Genomic DNA, 23099 nt, shown 5'->3' on the forward strand with positions numbered 1-23099 from the left:
AGAGCATTTGAATCTGCTTCGATTTATTTAAGAAAATACAGGGTGTTACATTTGAACTAACAAGGTTTTTATTTAAAATAAATCCTTAAAATAGATCACTAATTTTTGGTACCCCTGTATAAATTTAAGGAAACAATAACATTTTTCAGTAAAGTTTATTTCTTTACCTTTAAACTCAGCACAAGAATTAATTCTGAAAAGTAATGTACAGGGTGTTGATAATCAATTCTCTTGTAGCATGCATATTTAAATATATTTAAATATCTCAAAAAAACAATAAATGCCTTTTTTTGGGCCCAAGAGTCCAAAAATTAAATAAAATACCGGATGTTCCATAAGAAAAAATATAACTTTAGTATGGATCTTAGTTCTGAGACACCCCGTATATTTCAAAATAACTTTAAATTGTGCACATATTCAACCGTATAATCAACCGAGGGGAATGAGCGCCACCCTGTATAACATTAACCAACCGTTTTTGAGAAAAAAAATATTTCAAATTTTTGGACAAAAAGACTGCCTGTCAAAAATATGTGTATAGCCTAACATCAAATTGAGTGATTACCACAGCCACTGTGTCATAAAGAGAAGACATGTGGCTATCTATTTCAAAAATGAAATTGTTTGAATGTCATATAATGACTGCAGCTGTCATGGAATCGAGCGATAAAAAAATTATCGTAAATCATTTTTTATTTCAAGTGGAAACCCACTTTTTTTATTTCACTAGTGAAAAGGCTTTTCAATTCGTTACTTTTGGCTATACATGTTCCTATACCTAAAATAAATTGTTTTTAAGTTATTTAAAGTTTAGTTTTAAAGAGTATATTTTTCTTGGCCTATGACTTTAAACGTCAAGTGATGTAAAACAATAGATCTGGTCATGTCATATTGTGACACTTTGTTCAAAAAGCAGTATGTTATTATATAGATCATCATTTCCAAGCCAACTTTGGCGCTGTTGTATATTATTATTATCAACAATTAGATAGATCACTAAATAGCGAAAATACGAGATTTATTTTTATAAATACACTTTTTAAACTCTTAAGCAGGCAGTATTTATAATATAGAAAATTCAAATATTTCGTGTTCTTACAGATGGAAATAAATTGTCTGACTGTTTGACACTTGTTTTTTTCGTCCAAAAATTTTAAATATTTTTTTTCTTAAAAACGGTTAATGCTAGGTACAGAGTGTTTAACATCAATATTCATAGAATTTTACAGAGAATTTAAGAATGTAATAAAAAATGGGGACAGCCATTTAAAATAAGAAAGTTGTTGTCAACTTCCGGTATTTCCGGAAGTGCCGCAATATTTTTAATCGATATATTTCGTTGTAAAACAATGATGTGCAAAAAATCTCCGATCTAGATATTGTGGTTCTCTAGGAACTTCTAACGCACGCTCAGCCTTGGACACTCTGTATATATTTTTTAAATTACTTTCCACTATATTAAGATATCACATCATTTTATGACTTCTACCCTATCTGGGATTTTAGCATATTTTTATTATTATGATTACACCAAAGATTTTTAGGTAACTAATGTCAAATAATATGCAATTTAATTTACAAAAGTTTAATTAAAAAGTCTAAATATGTATAAATAGTAAATCCAAATTTTAATGCAACACATAAAAAAAGTATTTTAATTTTCTTCATTAAAGCAAGCATATAACTTCTCAGTTAAAGCCTTTGATTCGATAAGTTCTTGAAAAGCTCTATGTAAAGATTCCTTGGCTTGCTCGTTCCTTAACAGTAGCTTCTGCATTTCCGAATTCAACTTAACCTAAAAACGCTTGTAAAACAACAGATATAAAATGTCTTGTTTACTTACATCAATTCTAGCAAGAAGCCTTAAGGTCATGTTATGTGCCTCAATTAAAATAGCCATTCCCTTTTTTGCCATAAGATTCAAATGTTGGGAAGATTGCTGTATACTAAAAGTAAATTAATATTGTTATAATAGTCTAAGATCCGGCTGCATGAAGCCGGGACTCCATTAGGCCGCACGCCACGCCACAGCACGTCATTAAGAAATGTGCGTATGCTTTTCCATTTAATTACATGTATTTCGTACACACTAGGCAATACGCCACCCCATGCTACGACACGTGTGATGGACGATTCGTCTGTCCTAGATCTCATGTGTACACTCTTTCCCACGTTGCAACACGTGGAACGACAGCGTGGCGTGTGGCCTAATGGGGTCCCGGCATGATTCTTACGCTCTTTGTACTTTTTTACTGTATACTTAAGTTGTGTGATTTCCTAGCGACGTCTGGCGGTTCGTTTCCCTATAAAGCGATACATTACTTTTCATTGATTTAATAAAATACAGGTTTTGACCTCCTAGTTAATAAAAACGACCCAGTGTGCGGCGGGCCGCGGACGCCAGACGTCGCTAGGAAATCACACCTTTGGTCAGCCCGGCGCCGAATATGTCCATGGTTGGCAAAAGTGAATTTAAAAATCACCCTCGATTAATATTCCATGGGTATAGTGATAAACGAAGTCTAACTTATAAGAAAATTAATTTTCTACGAAAACTTGAAGAGATAGGTAAAAAATTGGTCAAGTGCGAGACGGACTCGCGCACCAAGGGTCACACGAAGAAACACATTACTAAAAATTGTATTAATCAATAATAAATGCGTAAAAAGTAAAAATAAATATGTAAAAATATGTAAAAATTTAAAAAAAAGATTAAAAAAAAGTCGCCTTGACTAGGATTCGAACCTGCCTTACTACGGCTCCAACGTCATAGCAGCGTAAAGTCCTAACGCTTTAACCACGCGGCCACCGAGGATTTGAAAGATTCTATGTAAAATTCTTACTTAAAAGATAATGATTAGTGAAAGTACTTTTTTATTTATAAACATTTATTTAATTCTGTTTTTAGTATTTGTTCTTATAGCGGCAACATAGATACATTATCTGTGAAAATTTCAACTGTCTAGCTATAACGGTTCATAAGATAGACCTTTGTGACAGACGGACGGACGGACAGCGAAGTCTTAGTAATAGGGTTTCCGTTTTTACCCTTTGGGTACGGAACCCTAAAAATGGTATAATACAATCTGATAGACGATTAAATTGCACATCTGATTCGCATAAAGTATACAGGATGTTCCATTTAAATTAAACAAGTCATTGCCGTTTAAAGCTAGTAATTATTTAATATAAATTTTGAAGCACTCCGTATAAGATAGTATTTTGTTTATTATTGCAACACAATATCTGATCAATAAATAAACTTCAGTAAATATTTAGTATTAAAAACTTCGATACCCTTGGAAAAATGAAGCCTTAAGTGTGATAAACTTTAATCAAATTTACCTTTATTTCAATCGTAGAATCTAAAAATAGAATAATATACAGGGTGTTCCATTTTAAAACAATACAACTATAATACTTTTTATTTATTTGGGACACTCTTTTTAATTGTAGCTGTAATAGTCCTTCAACGAACCCAAAACTTACAATTTGTAAAAATCTAATCGTTTAGCTACAATACTCCGTGTCGTATGTAATGAACAACACTGTATATTTTAAACCAGTTGGAAATTTTGTTTAAAAAAAGAAAAATGGCGGTTTGTGCAACGATGTCATCATCACCCGATTTTTTAAAGCTAATTAATAACTTACCGTTCTTCATATTCTTTAATTAAATTTTCTGCGTCTTTCCTGTTTTGACATATTAATTGTTCTAAATGATTAATTTCAAAATCTTGGGTTTTCGTAATATCTTCGATCCCTTGAAGCATCTAAGAGACAGAGAAGTAAATTGTATCATGTTTATCCGACAAACCAAACTGGGGAATGACAATCGATGATAATTTTGGCGAGGTCAACCTCTAGACGTCAACTAAAGATTGGATGCTTACTAAAAAGGATAGAACGTTTCCAAACACAAATCTATTTCCATAGTATTATTGACCTCGCAAAAATTATCGTCAATTGCCATTCCCCAGCCGTCTTTGATGCCGTTTTTTTTCGATCATACAGTAGAAATTACAACTATCCGTAACAGTTCTAAAAGGGTGCTTTCCATTAGGGTAGAGGGTAGTACTAGTCGTACTTTCGTTATCCTGGGATGTAATATACCGGGTGCGTCTCAAAAGTGGCTCACCCCTATAATTCTCTTATTTTTTCAGATAAAACAACGAGATTTGGTATGTTAATATATGATATAAACTAGGATTAATTGACATATTCAATTGTTTTCGGTCACTTGACTACAACTTTTGATTTTTAAATGGCACCCTCGGTATATGTTTACTTTATTCAATAGAAAATGATACTCCGAATAGAATGACATATCATATGTCAACTTCTGACATTTTCGCATATGGTTTATTTGAAAAAAGTGCGTTTTTTCAAATATGCCAATGAGCCATCCTCGTTCCATTCGAAAAAATTGAGATATGATTAAAAATACGATTTGAGCATCTTTTAACCGACCAGGACAAGACACTAAAAATATTAAACGGTCAATCTTATTTTTCCAAGGCTTCTTGATTAAAGCGGCCCTCACACGATCAATAATATTGTCAATGTTTTTTATTGTCAATGTTTTATCAATATTTGAAAGTTGGCCTGACACGGTCAATAGATATATCAATATTAAGTTTTGTGCAGATATTAAGTGTGAATTATACCCTATGCCAAAAAATTAAAGATAAAAGAGCGTGTCATTTTGGCAGTGAGTATCAGTCAGTGAGAAAAAATAGAGGAAAAAATTTAAGAAAAGACGTTATATAAAAAATGGATATCCAATTTTCCATTCCAAGGTTCGGCCAACTAAATCTTCTAGAGTACGTTAAGAAACGGGAGCCTGATGATTGCGATCTGAAACTGGTGAAAACAATGACGGCGATGTTCCGTCTTCCGCCACGGTTACGAATAAACTAGTGAAATTTTGTCAATCATGCGACCTAACGATCAATATATTGTCAATACGACTAGCTCCGCCTTTAATATTGTCGAGTATTTTCAGGATCCCGAAAATCCATCAATATATTGAAAGTACATCAATATGTACGCTCAAACACTCAATAATATTGTCAATAATCAAAAATATTAACAATATTATTGATCGTGTGAGGGCCGCTTAAAAATTAATGTTTTTAACACAGCCATGGCACTCTAGATTGAAATTTAAAATACTATTTGTTTTTGAGTGAATATGTCAAAAGTTGACATATGTTATGTCATTTGATTCAGAGTGTCTATCGAATAAAGTAAAAAAATACCGGGGGTGACCAAAAACATTTGAACACGCCAATGAATCCTAATTTATGTCATATACTAATATACCAAATCTGTTTTTTTTTATCTGAAAAAATAAAAAAGTTATAGGGGGTGAGCCACTTTTGAGACGCACCCGGTATGGGAGGGGGGTAATCACCGCGACCTTACGGATCTAGTGTGTCACTTTTTGTTATCCTAATGAATACGGTAATTTAAACAAATGATATAAAAAGCTATGACATTTTTACGCCAGGTGCTCTTCGTTTAGTTCGAAACGATGAACGGTTTTCAAGATATTTGCGTTTAAAAGTTACGTTAAGATATTAGCGACTGTCGCTGTAATGGATCTTTGGACAGATTTAAATGCATGAAGCGGTAATATAACAAAATAAACACAAAAGAATTGACAATACACGCCCACGAGTCAGAGCTGGAAGCTTACAGAAAACTTAAATCTTTTTTGATTTAAATCATGACTTAAGTCGTTTGATTTTAAGTCATTTTTCAACAGCTGACTTAAAACGTAAAATTTAAGTTTTTTTGAAATTGATTTTTGTGATTTAAATCTTTATTCCAAAATAGAAAAAAATAAGTCTTTTTAGAAAAAAACTTAGGTCATTAAAAAGATTTAAGTCTTTTTATAACAGGCTTAATTCAGGTTTTTATATACTTTTATGATAAATTTTTAACAGCAGCATTTCTTTTTAAACTGTTAGGCAGCAGCCAAGCAGCGGAATAAAAAAAGCAATGCTCAATACCGCTATAAAATAAAATGTTAGTTTTTCGAAACCGGTTTTGTTTATTTGTTGTGTTACGCGTGCGTAGTGAGTCTGTTGTCTTTCAAGTGAATCCCCGACTCCATTTGTGGCCCGAAAGACGAACGAAAGAAATTTATCTGGAATATATTGAATAGTACCTTAAAATCATCCAGCCCTTATCCTTACATAGTGATCAAAACACATCACCCTTTTTTAACAGAAATGTATTCGATGACATCTATTTGTAATGGATACATATAAAGTACTACAAAATCGGTTAAATTTTATAAAAAACAACATATTTTTATATTTGTAGTTAAACTAAAAATTAACCGTTTTATTTTATGTGGTTTTAGTCTCAATAAATTAATAATATGATACTTAGTAAGAAAATCGCTAATTAGTAATACAAGAAAATTAATATTAACATTTAAAAAATTTACTTAAATTGAATTCTGGTTGTCTTGTCTTGAGGATAATAATTATCCTCCTTAAATCAATATAATTATTATATTGATTTAAGTCAAAAATATAGTTAAGTCATAAAAACGACTTAAATGTTATATTGACTTAAGCCTTTACAAAAATGACTTAAGACTTAAATAATATTGATTTTAGAAATAACTTAACACTTAAGTCTTTTTAAAACTGACTTGTTGCAGCTCTGCCACGAGCGCGAAAATCGTTAAGAAAGACCCTGCATAAAGACCAGTCCATATTCTGAGGATAAAGCAAATACGTTTAAATAAAATATACGACTGCCTCCCCATAAGAGCAATGAGAGGATTTACGTCCCAGTATTGAAGGACAGAAAATCGAGTCTGAATGGTTTCAGGACATAAGTTTATCCTTGTTTAGTCAAACCTCCTACAACACAAGGATAGACTTATGTAGGAAGTGCATTGAAATTCTTTAGCCATCCTTCAATATCGGGACTGGAATTTAAGCGGTACCCTCCGTATATTTTATTTAAACGTATTTGGGATAAAGTAGAGTTCACGTACTTTTTGATGCTTTTCCTTGTCCGCTTCAATATCTTTTCTGGAATCGTCCAAACGTTTTTCTCTGTCCAAAAAAACTTTAATTTTTTCTTTTAATATTATCTTCTCGCGTTCTTTCTGACATATATCGCCCTGAATAGATTTAAATTCTTCTAAGAGACCTTTTTCGATTAATCTTCTTTCCTTATCCATTTCTAATATTTCCTATTATAAAAACATGTAATTGTAACATACTAACTTGTTTCTAGGCCGTGATTCTCAACATTTTCGACTATCGAAATTTTGACGATTATCCATATAAGTAAAACTTCATATAAAACCTCAAAATTAGTGGAAAATATTAGTGGTTTCAATTAGCGTAAAGTTTGTTCCTTTAATTTTAATGTAAAGCTTGATTCATAACCTCGAAATTAGTGATTTCAATTACTGTAGAAGTTTGATTCTCTAATTTCGATGTAAGCATTCAGAACGTCAAAATTAGTGGTAGTAATTTTCAGTTAGTAGAAAAAGTTAAGAAACTTTAAGCTTCATTCAGAACCTCGCAATTAGTGGAATAAATTAGTGGTTTCAATTAGCGTAGAAGTTCCTTTAATATCAATGTAAGCATTCAGAACGTCAAAATTAATGGTAGACATTTTCAATTAGTAGAAAAAATTACCAAACTTTTAACTTTTCCACTAAAAACTTTTAACTTTCCCTTTGTCTGAGTTGATGCTCAGCCCCGAAAGTCCTGCACTATCTTTCAGCGATGCGGAGTCCTCTTTGGACAGTATCACACAGGGTGCTTTCATATTTCCGCCGTGCAATCATAACTATGTCATCTTCATACCCTATGCAGTGTATTCCCGCTAGAAATTAATTCGTCTAGTAGTTCATCCACTACCAAGCTCCACAGTAGGGGGAGGTCACTCCACCTTAAGGAATTCCTTGCGTTGTTTTAACAACTACAGTTTTGGTACCTATCTCAGCCTCTGCTGTCCGTGTAATAAGCTAAATATTAGGCTTTCTCTATGGATACAACTGATTATCGCAAGCTGCTGTTGCTAGGATATTCTATTAATTTTAATTGTGTTTTTTAGACATTGCGAATGATCGTAAACTAAAAAGTATAAAGTGTAATAGAAACCACTATTTTTTCTACTAATTGCGAGGTTCCGAATGAAGCTTTAAACTTTTTCAACTAATTATACTTAAATTTGCAAATAACGTCATTTGTGGTTAGAAATGAAAAGTTTATAGTTTTATAAGCTATTAGCACAGATTAGGTATACTATATGTATACAGATAAAAATCCTATCCCTAATTCGTGGTACGAAAATTGTTTTTTATGACGATGAGCAAACGAGTAAAATTTCCGGTGCGCAAAAATAAACTCGCGTAAAATAACAATAAACAGCGTAATAGAGAGATATCGGTAAACCGAATAGCGTGCATGGACGTTAATAAAGCCAGGTGTTATTTCCTTTACGTGAGGTGGTATTAACCATGTATTAACTCTCTTCATTTATAGTTATCGGATCGTAAAGAATTCTGTTCGCGTCGCGTCCGTTATTTAAATTTAACCTAACTTTGAATTTAAAACTTCGAAATTGTTTTGTTTACTAGGTATTTTAAAACTAAAGGGCTAAAGTGCTTATTTCCAGTGTTTTATTGTTCAACGTCTGCTAGTGGGTTTAGGGCAACAAATTCTCTTAGAAGGGCTAAGTCGTCATCTGCTGTAAACCTAAGCCTCTTTATAGGTTCTTTAATATTGGAAGAGGTGGAATCCATATTTTGGGCCATATTTATTTAATTAAAACTAATCCCAGCTATTTAAATATCAAATTACCTAATAAAACTAAAGTAATAATTCAAAACAATTCAAACATAACCTAAAATATAAGATCTCGCCGGCCGGCCCCGGTACGAGCGGCTAAATGTGCAATCCCATCCCGCGACCAAATAACCAACTAACCAATGAATTAACACCCTCCAAATAACCACGCTAATCAACCTGCCAAATAACTAAACCAATCCAACCAAAAAGAGTGAAACCAATGCATTATAATATTTTTTTTATTATAACAATTATATTTTTTTGCTATAAGCAAAAAAAATATAAAAAAGTTCTTGTCCGGCGTGATATTTGAACCACGGACCATTCGCCTCAGTCACGGAGCCACAGGTGCTCATGCGAAACAGCCTATACCCAGGCGTTACTTTCCGCTGTGATGTCTACATAATCTGCAACGTCGCGTCGCGGGATAGGATTGTACATTAGCCGCTTATGGCCCCGGTTGTCAAATTCCCGCACATGCCCATTTAAGTAATTTTTAAACGTTATTTAGAAATAGCGCTTGGTGTAATTCAAGAACAGTTAACCTTACCGTTCTGGAGTGTAATTGATCCGCAAATTACGTCAAGCGGTAACGTTATTAGCGGGCGTTGCGTTAAAAATTGACTCGCGCATATCGTAACCATGATAAGGTACGCGTATATACTGCATGACGCTATTCGGTTTTCCGATATCTCTTTATTAACTGTGCCGGCCAGGCGCTGTGCACAATTTTAGAGGCCATAAGGGCTCGAACACACTGACGACCAGGTCGTACCGGCCAGGCCGCAGCTACCTCTAAAACCATTAAATCAAATAATATAGCGCACACTAACGTCCTGGCCGTCCGTTGGTCTTTGCGACCAGAAGACCGCACGGAAATATTATTATTTTCTGCCGCTTGTTGCCGGTTTTCTTAAAAATTAATAATTTTTCAGATGAAATCCCTCAAATTCAAGGCACAATATTTTATTTTCTATAAGATATAGTGTTTTAGTGTAGTTTTTGCACACGTGCAGAAAATCCAAAGAAATAGTATACAGACTGGATCAAAGGTAAACTTAAATCTAATTCTTTTTTTTATCAAGGGTCGATTCTAGTAAAAACTCAAAACATTTTTATATGACATACCTACACTATTTATGATTGGTATGATACCTGGTATTATACCTTTGAGTTTCGATGTTAAAAAATAAAAAAAATAATATTTAAAGTTTTTCTACAACCACTAGTTTTTTTTATTAAATTAGTTTTTTTAGTTGTATTGTAGTCATGTACAAGGAGGACAACTGTATTTTAAATATTATATTTAATTTAACGTTTTTCAAACAGGGTTCCTTAGATTATATTTCTACTAGGTACATTATTTTGACATTCATAAAAATAGAAGTAATTACTGTTGTCGATTCTTCGTTATATTGTAAACATTGAAATAACTGGAAGCTAAACTTTCTACCTGCTTATATTTAGAGCCAGTGTCTGACGATCTTTTTTTACGATGGCCCTAATATGTTTACTTTTAAAGTCGATAAGGGCGCCATATCGGTAGAACAAAGAAACAGAATATCTCCCTTTTTGTCGGTCGCGCGTACACAATGCTTTTTGTTTGTTGTGAATAGCAACTTCGCTTTTTAGTTAACTCGGATATTTTAACATTTCTGAAACAATATTTTCTAATTGGTAAAACGTAAAAAATCGTTAGATTTGACAATTCTGTTGAAACTGGTCGTTCATCTGACCGCAGCTAAAAACGCAATACATCCGGCCAGCCGACGGCGACGGCCAGGTCGCAACGACCTGGCCGTCAGTGAGTTAGAGCCCTAAGTGGGCGTGCTATGTCCGCAAACTAGTAACCTAACTAGTGCCCGATTCTGAAAATTGGAACCACGAAAAACAATAAAGAAAAAACAAAGAGTATAATCTCTATAATATGTGCTATTAGTTACTAGTTGCGCAACTATGATGGTATACCTTTGAATAAAAAGACTAAGGAATATTGAATATTATTACACCCAACAATCACGCAATTAAGCCCTCCTTTTCTTGTTAACATGTTTTCGGAAATTTTATTATCATTTGAAATTGCCACAACCACAAAACGATGCTCAGTTCGAGATATTTCTCACATAATTTTTACTACCTGAAACAGCGTTACATCACACCTGAGAAGTTTATAGTTTCAATAACTGCACCAGTAAAAACCAAAATACTAAAATACTTAAATATCATGCTATAAGTAAAAACCAAAATACTAATAAATAATCAAATATCATGACATCACGATTTCAATATTATTTCAATGCCATCAACATGAACGGCAACCGGGACGCCGTAAAATAAAGTATAGGTAGCTATTCTGATTTCTGCCGTATTGAGCGCTGCTGTCGGAATTTTAAAAAAATAATTTAAATGCACCAATCCTATAGAACCAAAAATCAAAAATGTGATAATACTTTAAATTCATATGCGGTCCTAAGTTTTATTATTTATTATTAAATTTAGACAGGCTGCTTTTTTTCCTCAGTTTTAAAATCTTTATAAATCATGGTTCATTACAAGAGGTTTTTGGTATTCTGAACACCAATAATTCGAAATAAAAATATAAATATACATTAAAACTTTCTAAAGAAATATAAATTAAAATAGCTTGTCAGAATTTGCGTCATTCTTTTGTCACGAATAATTTCGATAGTCGAAAAGATTTAGAAAAGCAAAGTAGGCCTTTGTTTTTTTTAGTATACTCACTTTCAAAAAATCCTCGCAATGAAATCCCTTTTCTCTTAAATGCAAATGTTGCAAATCTGGCAGAAATGTTTTAGTCACTGACACATTCCAAGCATCTACTTTAGATTCAATCTGATTAAAAAAATAGAATATAAAATTACATCTTTAGTGAATGAGAGACAAAATATATGTTAACAACAAATTTATGCCCATATCCTCTTCTTTCAGGGCCATACTCTATAAAAAGCGTTGGCGATTCGCGTTTTCTCGTTTAAACATCTTGTAAAAGATCCGACCTTCAAAATAAAAAAAGTGTCGAATATCTATAGTGGTTTTCGAGTTATCGCGTGTTATGTGTTTAAAAAGTTGGGTTTTTAAATTATCGCGATTACTGACGTTTTCTCATTATAAAAAAACGGACACTCTAACGATATCCTTATAAAGGTTTATTCTCACTATACCTTCCATATCAGCTCCCTTCCGTTTCCCTTTCGTTTATATAAAATATTATATCATGTAAATGAATAGGACAATGCACACTATCCGTTCCGTTTCCCTTCGGTTCCATATCCTTTCCTTCCATACATTTTTTTGGCGGACGGACTGAAGCGCATCGGAAACAGCGTTGTCACGTTCTTAATTTGTACCAGCTCTGTTAAAATTTTGCTGATATTTATTTATTCTTTCACCTCTTAATTAAATCTATTACCTTTTTCAAAAGATACAATTTTTTAAAATAAAACTTTCGTAATGATATAAATTGTACAATAAAATGTATGGAACTGATACGGAACGGAAGCTTACGTATAGCGTCTATACAATAAAAAATACGGAACGGATATGGAATGGAAACGGTAGGTATAGTGAGAATTAACCTTAATTTATTTTCAGATGCTAATGATTTTATCTTATTATTTTTTCGAAAAAAAGTCTTTTGCAAATAAGCGGATTGCGATTGTGATTTTACTTTACTTCCGGAGAAATGTGGGAACGCCGCAACAGCACACCGTCGCATTTCATCATTAATATTTTCCGTTTTCGTATAATCAACTGAGGCGAATGAAGTGCGCCACTATAGTATATTTATATTAGACCTAAAATAGCCGAATAGAAGAAAAAAATTATAAAGTTTTGATATGTGGAGATTAGACGCACCAAAAGGAGACTTTTCAAAATCAAAAGAGTTTTTAACTTTAAACTATGAGCTTCACCCCTATAAACCACCCCCAATACGTTCTTCGATGGTTTTTCGCTTTTTTCTCAGAACCCGTTCGTCCCACAAAAAAATTTATACTTACCGAAAATATTCCTATAAAATTTGCTACACAAAAAAGGTTCTATTCATTATTTATATTTATCCAATGCATTTCGAGCAATAACCGTTTGAGAAATGGAGTACAAAAAAATACAGGTCGCCTTTCAAATTATAGTCTCCCAAGGTATTTTAACGTGCTAAATATACACGCAACAGATATAATACTGTATAATATAAACAAAAACATTACCTACTCCACTAAACTAAAGGCTCATTTACATTTGTCACTTTGGATGTACAACTTGGATGATTCATCCAAAGTGATAAGTATAAATTGCCTTTCAGCTCTGTTTCATCCAAAGTATACACTAAAATTGAACGATGAAACAAGTTGACGATCTTCCTACTTTTGTTGAAAGAAGCGTTCAACGAACCGTTGATTCATCCAGATTGAATGGCAAGTGAAAAATGTAAAGAGCCGACGCCGACCCGTGCTGTCAACCTCGATATAGAAAACACTGGGAGAGGTGGCAGCCTGCAGAAGATGAAACAGTGAACTGCTGCGAACTGGATGAAAATATGTAAACAAGGATGTTCAATTTAGATGAATTCAGTCTGAGTGATTCATTTTGGTTGTACATCCAAAGTGACACAGTGTAAACTCTGCTTAACATTCATACTTTCATCTACATATTGTCATCGTCTATAGTTTCTAGAATGTGCTCATTCGAACAACTTTGCCCACAACAGGTTCCGCACATAGTTGTACATTTCATGCCGGCTTTAATGCAACTGCATCTTTTTACACAATCTTGTTTGCAGTTGCACGTTATTAATGACATAATTGAAGCAGGGGCGGGCGATTCTGTTGTATATAAAGGTGACAGGGTGTTGTTGATTTTCTTCCAGCCCCACTGGTCGGATTTAATAGGTTGTTCTTACCATATTTGTACTTGAAGATATGTACTCCGGGAATGTTACCTAGCTGCAGCAGATGTGGGAGGCAATTTTGATTGTACAAATAGTTGTTCGAATACTGAGCACATTCTAGAAACTATAGATGATGACAATATATAGATGAAAGTATGAATGTTAGTTTTGTGGAATAGGCAATATTTTTGTTTATATTATACAGTATTATATCTGTTGCGTGTATATTTAGCACGTTAAAATACCTTGGGAGTCTATTATTTGAAAGGCGACCTGTATTTTTTTTGTACTCCATTTTTCAAACGGTTATTGCTCGAAATGCATGGGATAAATATAAATAATGAATAGAACCTTTTTTGTAGTAAATTTTATAAGGAATATTTTTGACAAGAATAAAATTTTCTGTGCAACTAATGGTTTTCGAGAAAAACGAGAAAAACCACCACAGTGCGTATTGGGGGTGGTTTTTGGGGGTCAAGCTCACACTTTACAGTCAGGAACTCTTTTGATTTTAAAAAGTCTCCTTTTAGTACGTATAACCTCAACATATCAAAACTTTATATTTTTTTTTGTACTACTATGTATTAAACCATTAACGCTATAATAAAATTATCAATAATTTTATTGCATTATTAACAGTATAGATCTGTAACGAAAAGTATTACTTGAACAACTTTAGTCTTCAATTCACGATCCAAATCGTCCTGTATCAATCTGTATCCTGCAATTTTTTTCTCCTTCCTTGTAACAACCCTTTTTAAATCTTCTATTTGATTTAAAATTTCGTTTTTTTCCTTTATCTAAAAATTATCAAAAAATTAGCTTAATGCTGCCTTAAAAAAATATACAGAACTATTTACTTTACATGTTTGATTAGCTATTTCATATTGTAATTGTGTTAAACACGTTGTAAGTTTTTCTTTTTTCTCTTGTTCTTTACTGACTAATTTTTTGAGACGAACCAGCTCTTCTTCAACTTCTTGTTCTCTGTTGCCTTTATTTTCCTAGTATAAGTTTTAATATAAATTTTAATAATTTCAGTCTTAGTAACTGAAGCTCAATCACCTGAAACTGGGTAATAACTTGTTTTTTCTCTTGATTTAGCTGTTGTATCTTTGTATGTTCGTGCGTTAATTCTTCTATTTGATGTTCTGTAAGTTCTACATCAGCCTGAAGTTTCTCAAAATTCTCTTCGAGAATTTTAAGACCATCTAGATCTGTGTCCGTGACTTTTGTTAAATCGTTAAATAAGGCATTCCCTGCTTGAACAATGTAATCTCCGTTCTAACGTAAGTTAAAATTATTATGAGAAATGCATATACTAAGGGCTGGCAAAGGTCAGTCTTGAGTCGAGATTTCCGTATGTAAGAAGAGTACAATGCGTTTATAACGTGCTGAACAAAGAGAGAACAGTAAACACGTTGTCAAACGTATGAAATAAACCGAGAAACTGTGCACATTGCTAAGAGATGTGGTAGGGGATAAGCAGATTTGTCGCAGTCGACCGGTTGACCCAATCAGTACCTCTGTCAATGCTTGAAGTTCTAGATAAAGGTGTACATCATGCGTTCAGTTTCACGATTTAATTACGTCTCGTTATACTTTATTTGTCTATTTATTAACGAGTCGTTGTAATTTTCCCTATAGCTTGAAAATTTTTAAGTGCAAGTTAGAAACACTTGTATTTTGGTAAAAATAAGTGGAATTGAGTTGGTGTTCGACAGTGGTTGCGCTATTAGAACTTTGAATTCAAAAATCGATATCTCGAAATCTATTAGAAATAATTGATTGTAGTTTTTTTAAAAAACTTTCTTAACATTTCTGCTATATTTTTTTCGCAGACAATATGGGAAAATATTTATAAATATAAAAGTTACACGATTGCTGAAAATTGCTATGCAATGTTTACAATTTTTGAAGGGAAAAAACAACTTTATCGAATTTTTCTTATTCCAACATATTGTAAAAGATGCGATCTTTAAAATAAAAAAAGGTTTCAATATCTAAAGTGCTTAAGTTATGGCGTATTATGTGTTAAAAAGTTGAGTTTTTAAATTATCGCGATTACTGACGTTTTCTCGTTATAAAACAATGGACACTCTAACGATATTCTTATAATTCCATTTCAGATGCTCATAAACATATCTAATGATTTTATCTAGTTAACTTTTCAAAAAAAAAAGTATTTTAAAAATAAGAGCTTTGCGATCGTGATTTTACTTCTCTCGATAGGGAAAGGCGTACCGGCAACGCCGCAACAGCACACCGTCGCATTTCTCTCACTCCGACTTAATAAGATCTCTATGCGATTTACTTCCACACACATGTAAATACTGACCCAAAAGTAACAGTTGCCAGCACGGTATACAGGTTGGGCCACTATTCCGAAAAAGTTTCATATCAATTTTCCTGTTTCAGTTTTTCACTCCAATTTTCTTTACAAAATATGCGGGTAATGATAACGCACATTCTAAAAATATTTTCGATGTACAGGGTGGGCCAAAATGGACACTTTTAAAGCGAAACACCCTTTTCAATAAGAGATAGACGAAAACTAATATCGGTGTCTGGAGCTCAATTTTATTCGAAAACATGATGGTAAAAACCGCACATCGATATCTGTTACCATTTATGAGTTACGGGGTGTTTTTCAAAAATGTGCATTTTTAACAAACCGCTGTAACTTTTTTGCTATGGAAAATTTTGTATTTTTATGAAAACATTTCCAAAGCATATTTTTACGTAGAATTTAATGGATTAAGTATATTTTTTTTTAAATTAATAATTTAAGAGTTATCAACAGAAAAATTATTTTTTATTTGGGACACCTTGTATACTTTAAATTCACTGACAAGAACTTAAAATTACTAGTGATGGGATAAATCGAGCGAAAATTCGCTCGAGTACTCGATTATTGAAATAACCGACATCGCTCGAGTACCAGGCGACGAACGCAAGCGATCCTAGAATGAAATAAATTGAAATCCGATTTTAATGTGACATACTCGATAAAAAGCCGAGCGAATTTTCTACATACATTGCAGGTAGCAAATTTATACGACGCCGTATATACCGGGTGGGTCTTAAAAGTGGCTCACCCCTATTACTTTTTTATTTTTTTAGATAAAAAAAATGAGATTTGGTATGTTAGTATAGTGATGGGCAAAACTGTTATTTTTAGATAACAGTTGAAACTGTTATAGTTATTTATAAAAAACAGCTTAAAATAACAGCTTAAAAATAACAGGTTTCTTTATTTTATTGCTAAATATCTGAAAGAGTATGAAGCGGTCGCCGCCAGGCGTATTAACGCAGTTGCAAGTTGCTACATGATATCATTCCAGTCTTTTTTGTATAATATACAGACAGTAGTATTACACATTTTGTGTGAATCAAACATATAATTAATACTCCTAGGCTTGCAACGTATATTGGATACCAATTAAACTTTTAGTTACGTAATCGAGGACGCGATTTTTAAATTCATTGTTGCCAACCATGAACATATTCGGCGCCGGGCTCACTTACTGGAATTTAAGTTACCCGCTGGGGATTATATTATTAATTTAAAAAAAAATATAGTTAAACCATTAAATTCTACGTAAAAAGGTGCTTTGGAAATGTTTTCATAAAAATACAAAATTTTCCACAGCAAAAAAGTTACGGCGATTTGTTAAAAATGCACATTTTTGAAAAACACCCCGTAACTCATAAATGGTAACAGATATCGATGTGCGGTTTTCACCCTCATGTTTTTAATAAAAACTGAGCTCCAGACACCGAAACTAGTTTTCGTCTATTTCATATAGAAAAGGGTGTTTTCCTTTAAAAGCGTCGAATTTGACCCACCCTGTACAGATGGGACCGTTTCTGAATATTTCTCGCGGAATTCATTAATTCAATGAGGGTGAAAGATACCCTCGCATAACCGTTACGTACTTCTAATTGTCTAGATTATACGGCAATTTTAAAATAAGAACCTTTAGTCTTCTGCAAAGATAAAAATCCATAGGTGCTAAGTCCGGCGCGGCGGCCTCGATGGCCAACGACTGGGACTATTCAATTATTCTCGAAATTGGCTACAAAAAATTGGTGATAACTTTTTCGAGTTCCATTAGGGGCAGATCATCAAAGCCTACTAGTTAAAAGTGGCGAACTTTTAAAAATTCTGTATTTCGAAGGGGACTCGAACAAAATATCAAGTGTGTTATATTTTTGGAAAGATAATTTTTAGTGATGAGAAAAACCGATTAATTAGGAATCCTAACCAAATAGGAATCCTGATGTGGAGCTTTTTCAGAACAATGTTCGCCCTGAAAATAAAATGCCAACCAACATACTTCACCCTCAGAGAAATAATTGTAACGTGTGATCTTATATTCCCAAAGTATGTCTTGACATGCGGCTGCTCTTTGAGACTCTTCGTCATAATTTACTACTACAGTTCTGCTTAAAGTAACTCTGTCTATCAACCAAGATACTATTGTAATAAAATGAGGCCAGCCGTGCATGGTGTTTGCTAAAATAAGTATATTTTCCATAGTAAAAAGCATATCTCCATAGATTTTTTTGTATTATGATAAATTATGAAATAAATTCGAAACTAAGGAAGAAATCAAATACTGTTTTTGATATTCATACGTTAAAGATGGAAGCTAAGTCAACCCCCTTTTGGCAGTTTCGTTTGTGCATTTTAGAACGAGCGCTTAGGGTGTGTTCAAAAACTAACTGGGCCTCTTAAACTCAAATGAATACTTTATAGAAGAACGTGAGCGGCATGCTAGGTGCTTTGTGGTTGTGGAGCAAGTCTTTTATTATGAATCATATTAAGGCGCATTCACGACTCCTGTACTTGACAAATATTTGTAATTGGAATATACTCGCCCTCGTTGTGAGAACGGTTTCCTTGTGCAATTATTTGTCGCGTTCCCACTCTCTGTCGGTAAACATAGCCCGAGTCAAAGGATCACAATTTCGTACACTTGCTAAGTGTAGCCCAGCCTTGGCTATACTTGCCGAGGCGCTCAAACGACTGCGCAAATAATTGTACTGTTATAGCGTATGTCCCGTTTATTTCCGGATCGTAGTGTTTTTCGAGTTAATTGCGGATAATTTAAAACGTTAAAACAAGCAATAAGCGAGAAGACTACGCGGGAAAAAACAGATGTCACATTTTCATAGAAATTAAGATAGCGATACAACTTTATAGGCAAATGTTAGCGTCATTTGAAAAAAAAGAAAGCAATAATACGCTTAGTCCCAGAGATACTAGAGATTTTTTTTGGTTATTTTGCCGTACAAAGGAAAAACCAGAGTAGTCCACGCGTAAATGGCAAAAACCAGAGATGTCCTTACGCATGGGCGACAAGCATGCATCTTGCAATTAGTATTACATGTAGTAAATTTATGTATTCTAATAAAAACCTACTTAAATATTAATTTTCTTCCTACAACAAAAATATAATAGTTCAGATTTAGGTTTTATACAACCTTTAATTGGACGTTCCTGATTTTTCTCCTGTTTTGTTTTGCATTTTGACATGTTAATTTAGGTATTTCAGAATATGGCAATAACAGTATTAATAATTCAGAATTGGTAGTAACATATATTTTTCTAATTATTCAACTGAAACTAACACATTTGTTTAAAAACACTAAATTGCATTTTTCTCGGCTCCAATTAAAATGGACAAAGCTGGTTTTTCCTGTGTAGTCTTCAAATGATGAATTTATGGATAAAAATGAGCCCTTCATATGGATGGCTAAACATAAAAAAAAAAATTGTATTGCAGTGTACAGTAAAAGAACTTAAAAAAAGTCACTAGCAACGACAATTTCGGGACGACCGGTATCCATGGATGCGACTATACTGTTTACTTGCCAAGGACTTAAACAATGTTTGTGCTGGCTTACTTGTTGAAATGGACACGTTGCGTCGTGTGAGCGCCACACTTGCCAATGTTGTTTACAAAGTGGGGATGGTGGGAATACTTGCCAAGTACGCAAATATTGGCGTACTTGCCAAGTAGACGAGTCGTGAGAGTCCGCCTTTATATTAGGTATGATTTTTGCGCCCCCTGGAACTGTCGCCGGGGGCCTGTGTCCCAGTTTGCCCCCCCCCCCTAGATCCGGCGCTGACTTATTGGCAAAGAAGACCAACAAATTACTGAGTTTACCCTACTGTATATTTTAACTTAAATGTCAAAAATAACTAGAATGTCACTAATAAACAGGAATTGAAGTTAGCTGTTTTAAAATCATTTTGCAGTGTCGCTAATTTTGTTAAAATAACAGTCTTTTTATTCAATGTAGTACATAAATACATACCACTTTTAATTGTTGACATTGTAATCGAACCTGGATATCTCAACAACTTTAAGTTTGACAAAACGATTTCGGTGTAGTTTTGGGAATTAATTGGTACAGTAGATATTATTTCCTTTAATAATATTGACATCAGTTCTACAAAAGTTTTTATTGTTGGGGGTTTAATCATCCCTGCAAGATCAGGAGGGAAAAGTCCACTAGATTGAATAAATCCCTGAACCTGGAAGGTGATATGAGTATTTAAAGCAATTTAAAAAAAAACTTGATACTTACTTTAATATATTGTTCATGGAGCCACTTTTTATCGTTCATTAATTTATGCAAAGAGGGAACATTTGGCGATCTATCTCTCTTTGTGACAGAGAGAGAGTTCTAAAAACAAAAAGGGAATATTGTGTATTGGAATTTGCCTAGATAGAGCGTGAAATATTGTAATATATTGTTTTATTTTTAGATTTCTGTTTCAGTGAAGTAAATAATAATAATGAAAATAATAATTAATAAAATAAATGAATAAAAAATAAATATAGTAATTCTAGATAGATAATAAAGTAATTAGGCAGTTAAAGCACAAGAAACTTATGTTATAGCTGTGGTTGTCTTGTATAGTCCAAGAAAATAGGCCTTCAAATACAAAGTTTTGGTGAAAACTTGAATTTTTGATATAAGTTACTTTAAAAAATCTAAAAATGAATTGTGAAAGATTTTTTTTTAAATTCACCCCTGAGAAGGGGTGAAATAAATAAAATTATTTTTTTCGAAATTTCGGAGAAACGGTAAGAACTACATTTACATAAAAATAATCTCTATATGTTTTTTGCTCAAATCAAAATTAACTCTACTAGACTAGAAGCTAGGGGACAACTTTTATTGAAACAGGTCCTTACGGTTTCTCTGAAATTTGGAAAAAAACACTTTATTTATATTTTTCACCTGGTGAATTTAAAAAAATCTCAATTTAAAATTATAATTTTCCAAACAAATTGAATAAAAATTTTAAATATATGAATTTTTCAACTTATAATTTTTCTATCTTCCCTGGCTTCTAGCCACCCTATCTGGGTTAATTTTGATCTGAGCAAAAAGAGTATAGAGATAATTTTTATGTAAAATTTGACGCTCCTCAATTTTTATTTTAACTTTTTTTCTAGTTCATACAGTTTCGCCGAAATTTCGAAAAAATAATTTTATTTATTTCTTTCGCCCCTTCTGGGGGGTGAGTTTAAAAAATCTTTCACCATTCGTTTTTAATATATATTTAAAGGACAAGTATAGAAACAATTTAGAAGTTTACATATTACCTATCAAATGATCAATTTATTATATTAAAATAGGTCTTTTTACTTTTTACACTTTCTTGTTACACAGACCCCAAAATTTCTTAAATAACTCAAATAAACCAAGTCTGAAAACCAGATAATATCGTAATTTCCATTAATGATTTTTTTATTTTTAGATTTTTATAAATTTAATGGGGAATCATTGGAATAAAAATATAAATTTTCAGTTTTAAAAATACAAAAAATCCTTTCACAAAACCATTTAGAAATACAAATGTACTCTTTACATTATGTATGTCAAAATATTTGCTTTAACCCTTGTTTACATGACAATGTAACCAAAGGCTTAACGTAAATCTCTGCATTACATCTCAAGAGTTATGTATAAGTTTTGTGCAGTGCTTTAACTCTCTAACTGTCTAATGTTTGATCCAACCTTTGATCCTATACTGGAAGGCCTATAGCGACTACTGCAAGCAGAAAATGGTGTTGACGGAGTGTTTCTTTGCTTTTCAAATAGCCACTTTCTATCAGATGTTCTGTAAGCTAAGGGAGTCAGTAAATCGGCGCTTTTTTCCCGACTATTACTGAAAGAAATTAGTATATAGGTATAATTGACAAAACAATTCAAAATATTTCCACTAGTATATAGATGAAGAGTTGAAAATTATTTAAAATAATAAAAAAAGATGTATAATACTAATAATTACCGAACGACTGATTTAGGTCGGTCCCTATTTTTAGAAGAATCTCTTCGGAAATTGGACGGCAACGGTATGTTTGATAAAGATCTTGAACTTCTCATTTTTGTATCCAACAAAACAAGGAACAGTTTAAAATGTATACTTCTTTAAAAATAATCAAAAAATTTTTCTCCACAGTTATGATAATTCCCTGCTATGCACAACAACTTTCACGATCATTTTACGATGTCGAATAAAATATTTTATTATTTATATATTTTATTATTTTAATTGAAAACTTTCAAAAATTTTGTTTTTCAATAAACCGTTAAATACTGTCAATTGTCAATTACAGCTGTCAATTCAAAATTAATTCTTCCTTTTTTTAATATTTTAGTATTTGAAGGCTTAAGCTGCTAGGATTATTCGGCCTGGTAGTAGGGTTACCACCCCCGTTTGAATGTTCATCAATTGCTGTCCTCCTTTCACGCCGTTGAGCAGCTCTGAACTGTTCAAGAACGCGATACTCTCACCCCATTCAATTGAGTCATAAAGTTCCAGAACTGTTCCGCGCCATATGGAGGCACCAGGCTATCGCGCACCGCTCCTTTCAGAACCGTTCTCGAGTGGCCCCAGGGCGTAAAGCCCGGAACTTGAAGTTCGCGAATGGAGGACAGCAAATGTAGAAACAGAATCCGCCTTAATCGAGTCTGATTTTTGCAGCAGCATTAGCTTAAATGGTAAAGGTGTGGATCCGGTGGCTGACCTTGAAGCCCATATTTGCTGCATTTGATCGTCGATACTACGCAAGCGCACATCGTCGATGTTGCCAAATTGCAGTTTATTTTCGAATTATTTGCAGTTGAAAAATTTTTTTTCAGTGTTAATACCTAATACAAATTCTATAATTAATTTTATAATTTCAGATTTATCTTGATATCCAAAATTAAGGTAAGAAGGATAATAAAGATTGTGAAATGAAAGTATTATGAATTAATAAAATTGTAATAATGATAACATTTATTTATATATTTACATTAGAATTAAAAATTATCATTTACGGATTTTT

At 32.9% G+C, this 23099-nt stretch overlaps 1 protein-coding gene across 1 annotated transcript; it reads right to left on the reverse strand.

Annotated features, from left to right (window-relative positions):
- Positions 1 to 1564: 1564 nt before the first annotated feature.
- On the reverse strand, positions 1565 to 22372 carry LOC115877571 (kinetochore protein NDC80 homolog). The gene is made up of 13 exons (XM_030893815.1): positions 22058 to 22372; positions 21784 to 21934; positions 20341 to 20439; positions 20068 to 20287; positions 18081 to 18259; positions 14806 to 15024; positions 14601 to 14744; positions 14406 to 14540; positions 11577 to 11687; positions 7022 to 7222; positions 3655 to 3773; positions 1844 to 1946; positions 1565 to 1795 (listed from the first exon to the last, which is right to left on the reverse strand). Exons 1-13 carry the CDS (start codon positions 22150 to 22152, stop codon positions 1655 to 1657), a joined length of 1917 nt encoding a protein of 638 aa, XP_030749675.1. The 5' UTR covers positions 22153 to 22372; the 3' UTR covers positions 1565 to 1654.
- Between the last annotated feature and the right edge of the window lie 727 nt (positions 22373 to 23099).

The sequence above is a fragment of the Sitophilus oryzae genome, unplaced genomic scaffold, assembly GCF_002938485.1.
Source record: "Sitophilus oryzae breed Bouriz unplaced genomic scaffold, Soryzae_2.0 scaffold_1494_pilon_pilon, whole genome shotgun sequence".
In the NCBI taxonomy this organism is placed as follows: Eukaryota; Metazoa; Arthropoda; class Insecta; order Coleoptera; family Curculionidae; genus Sitophilus; species Sitophilus oryzae.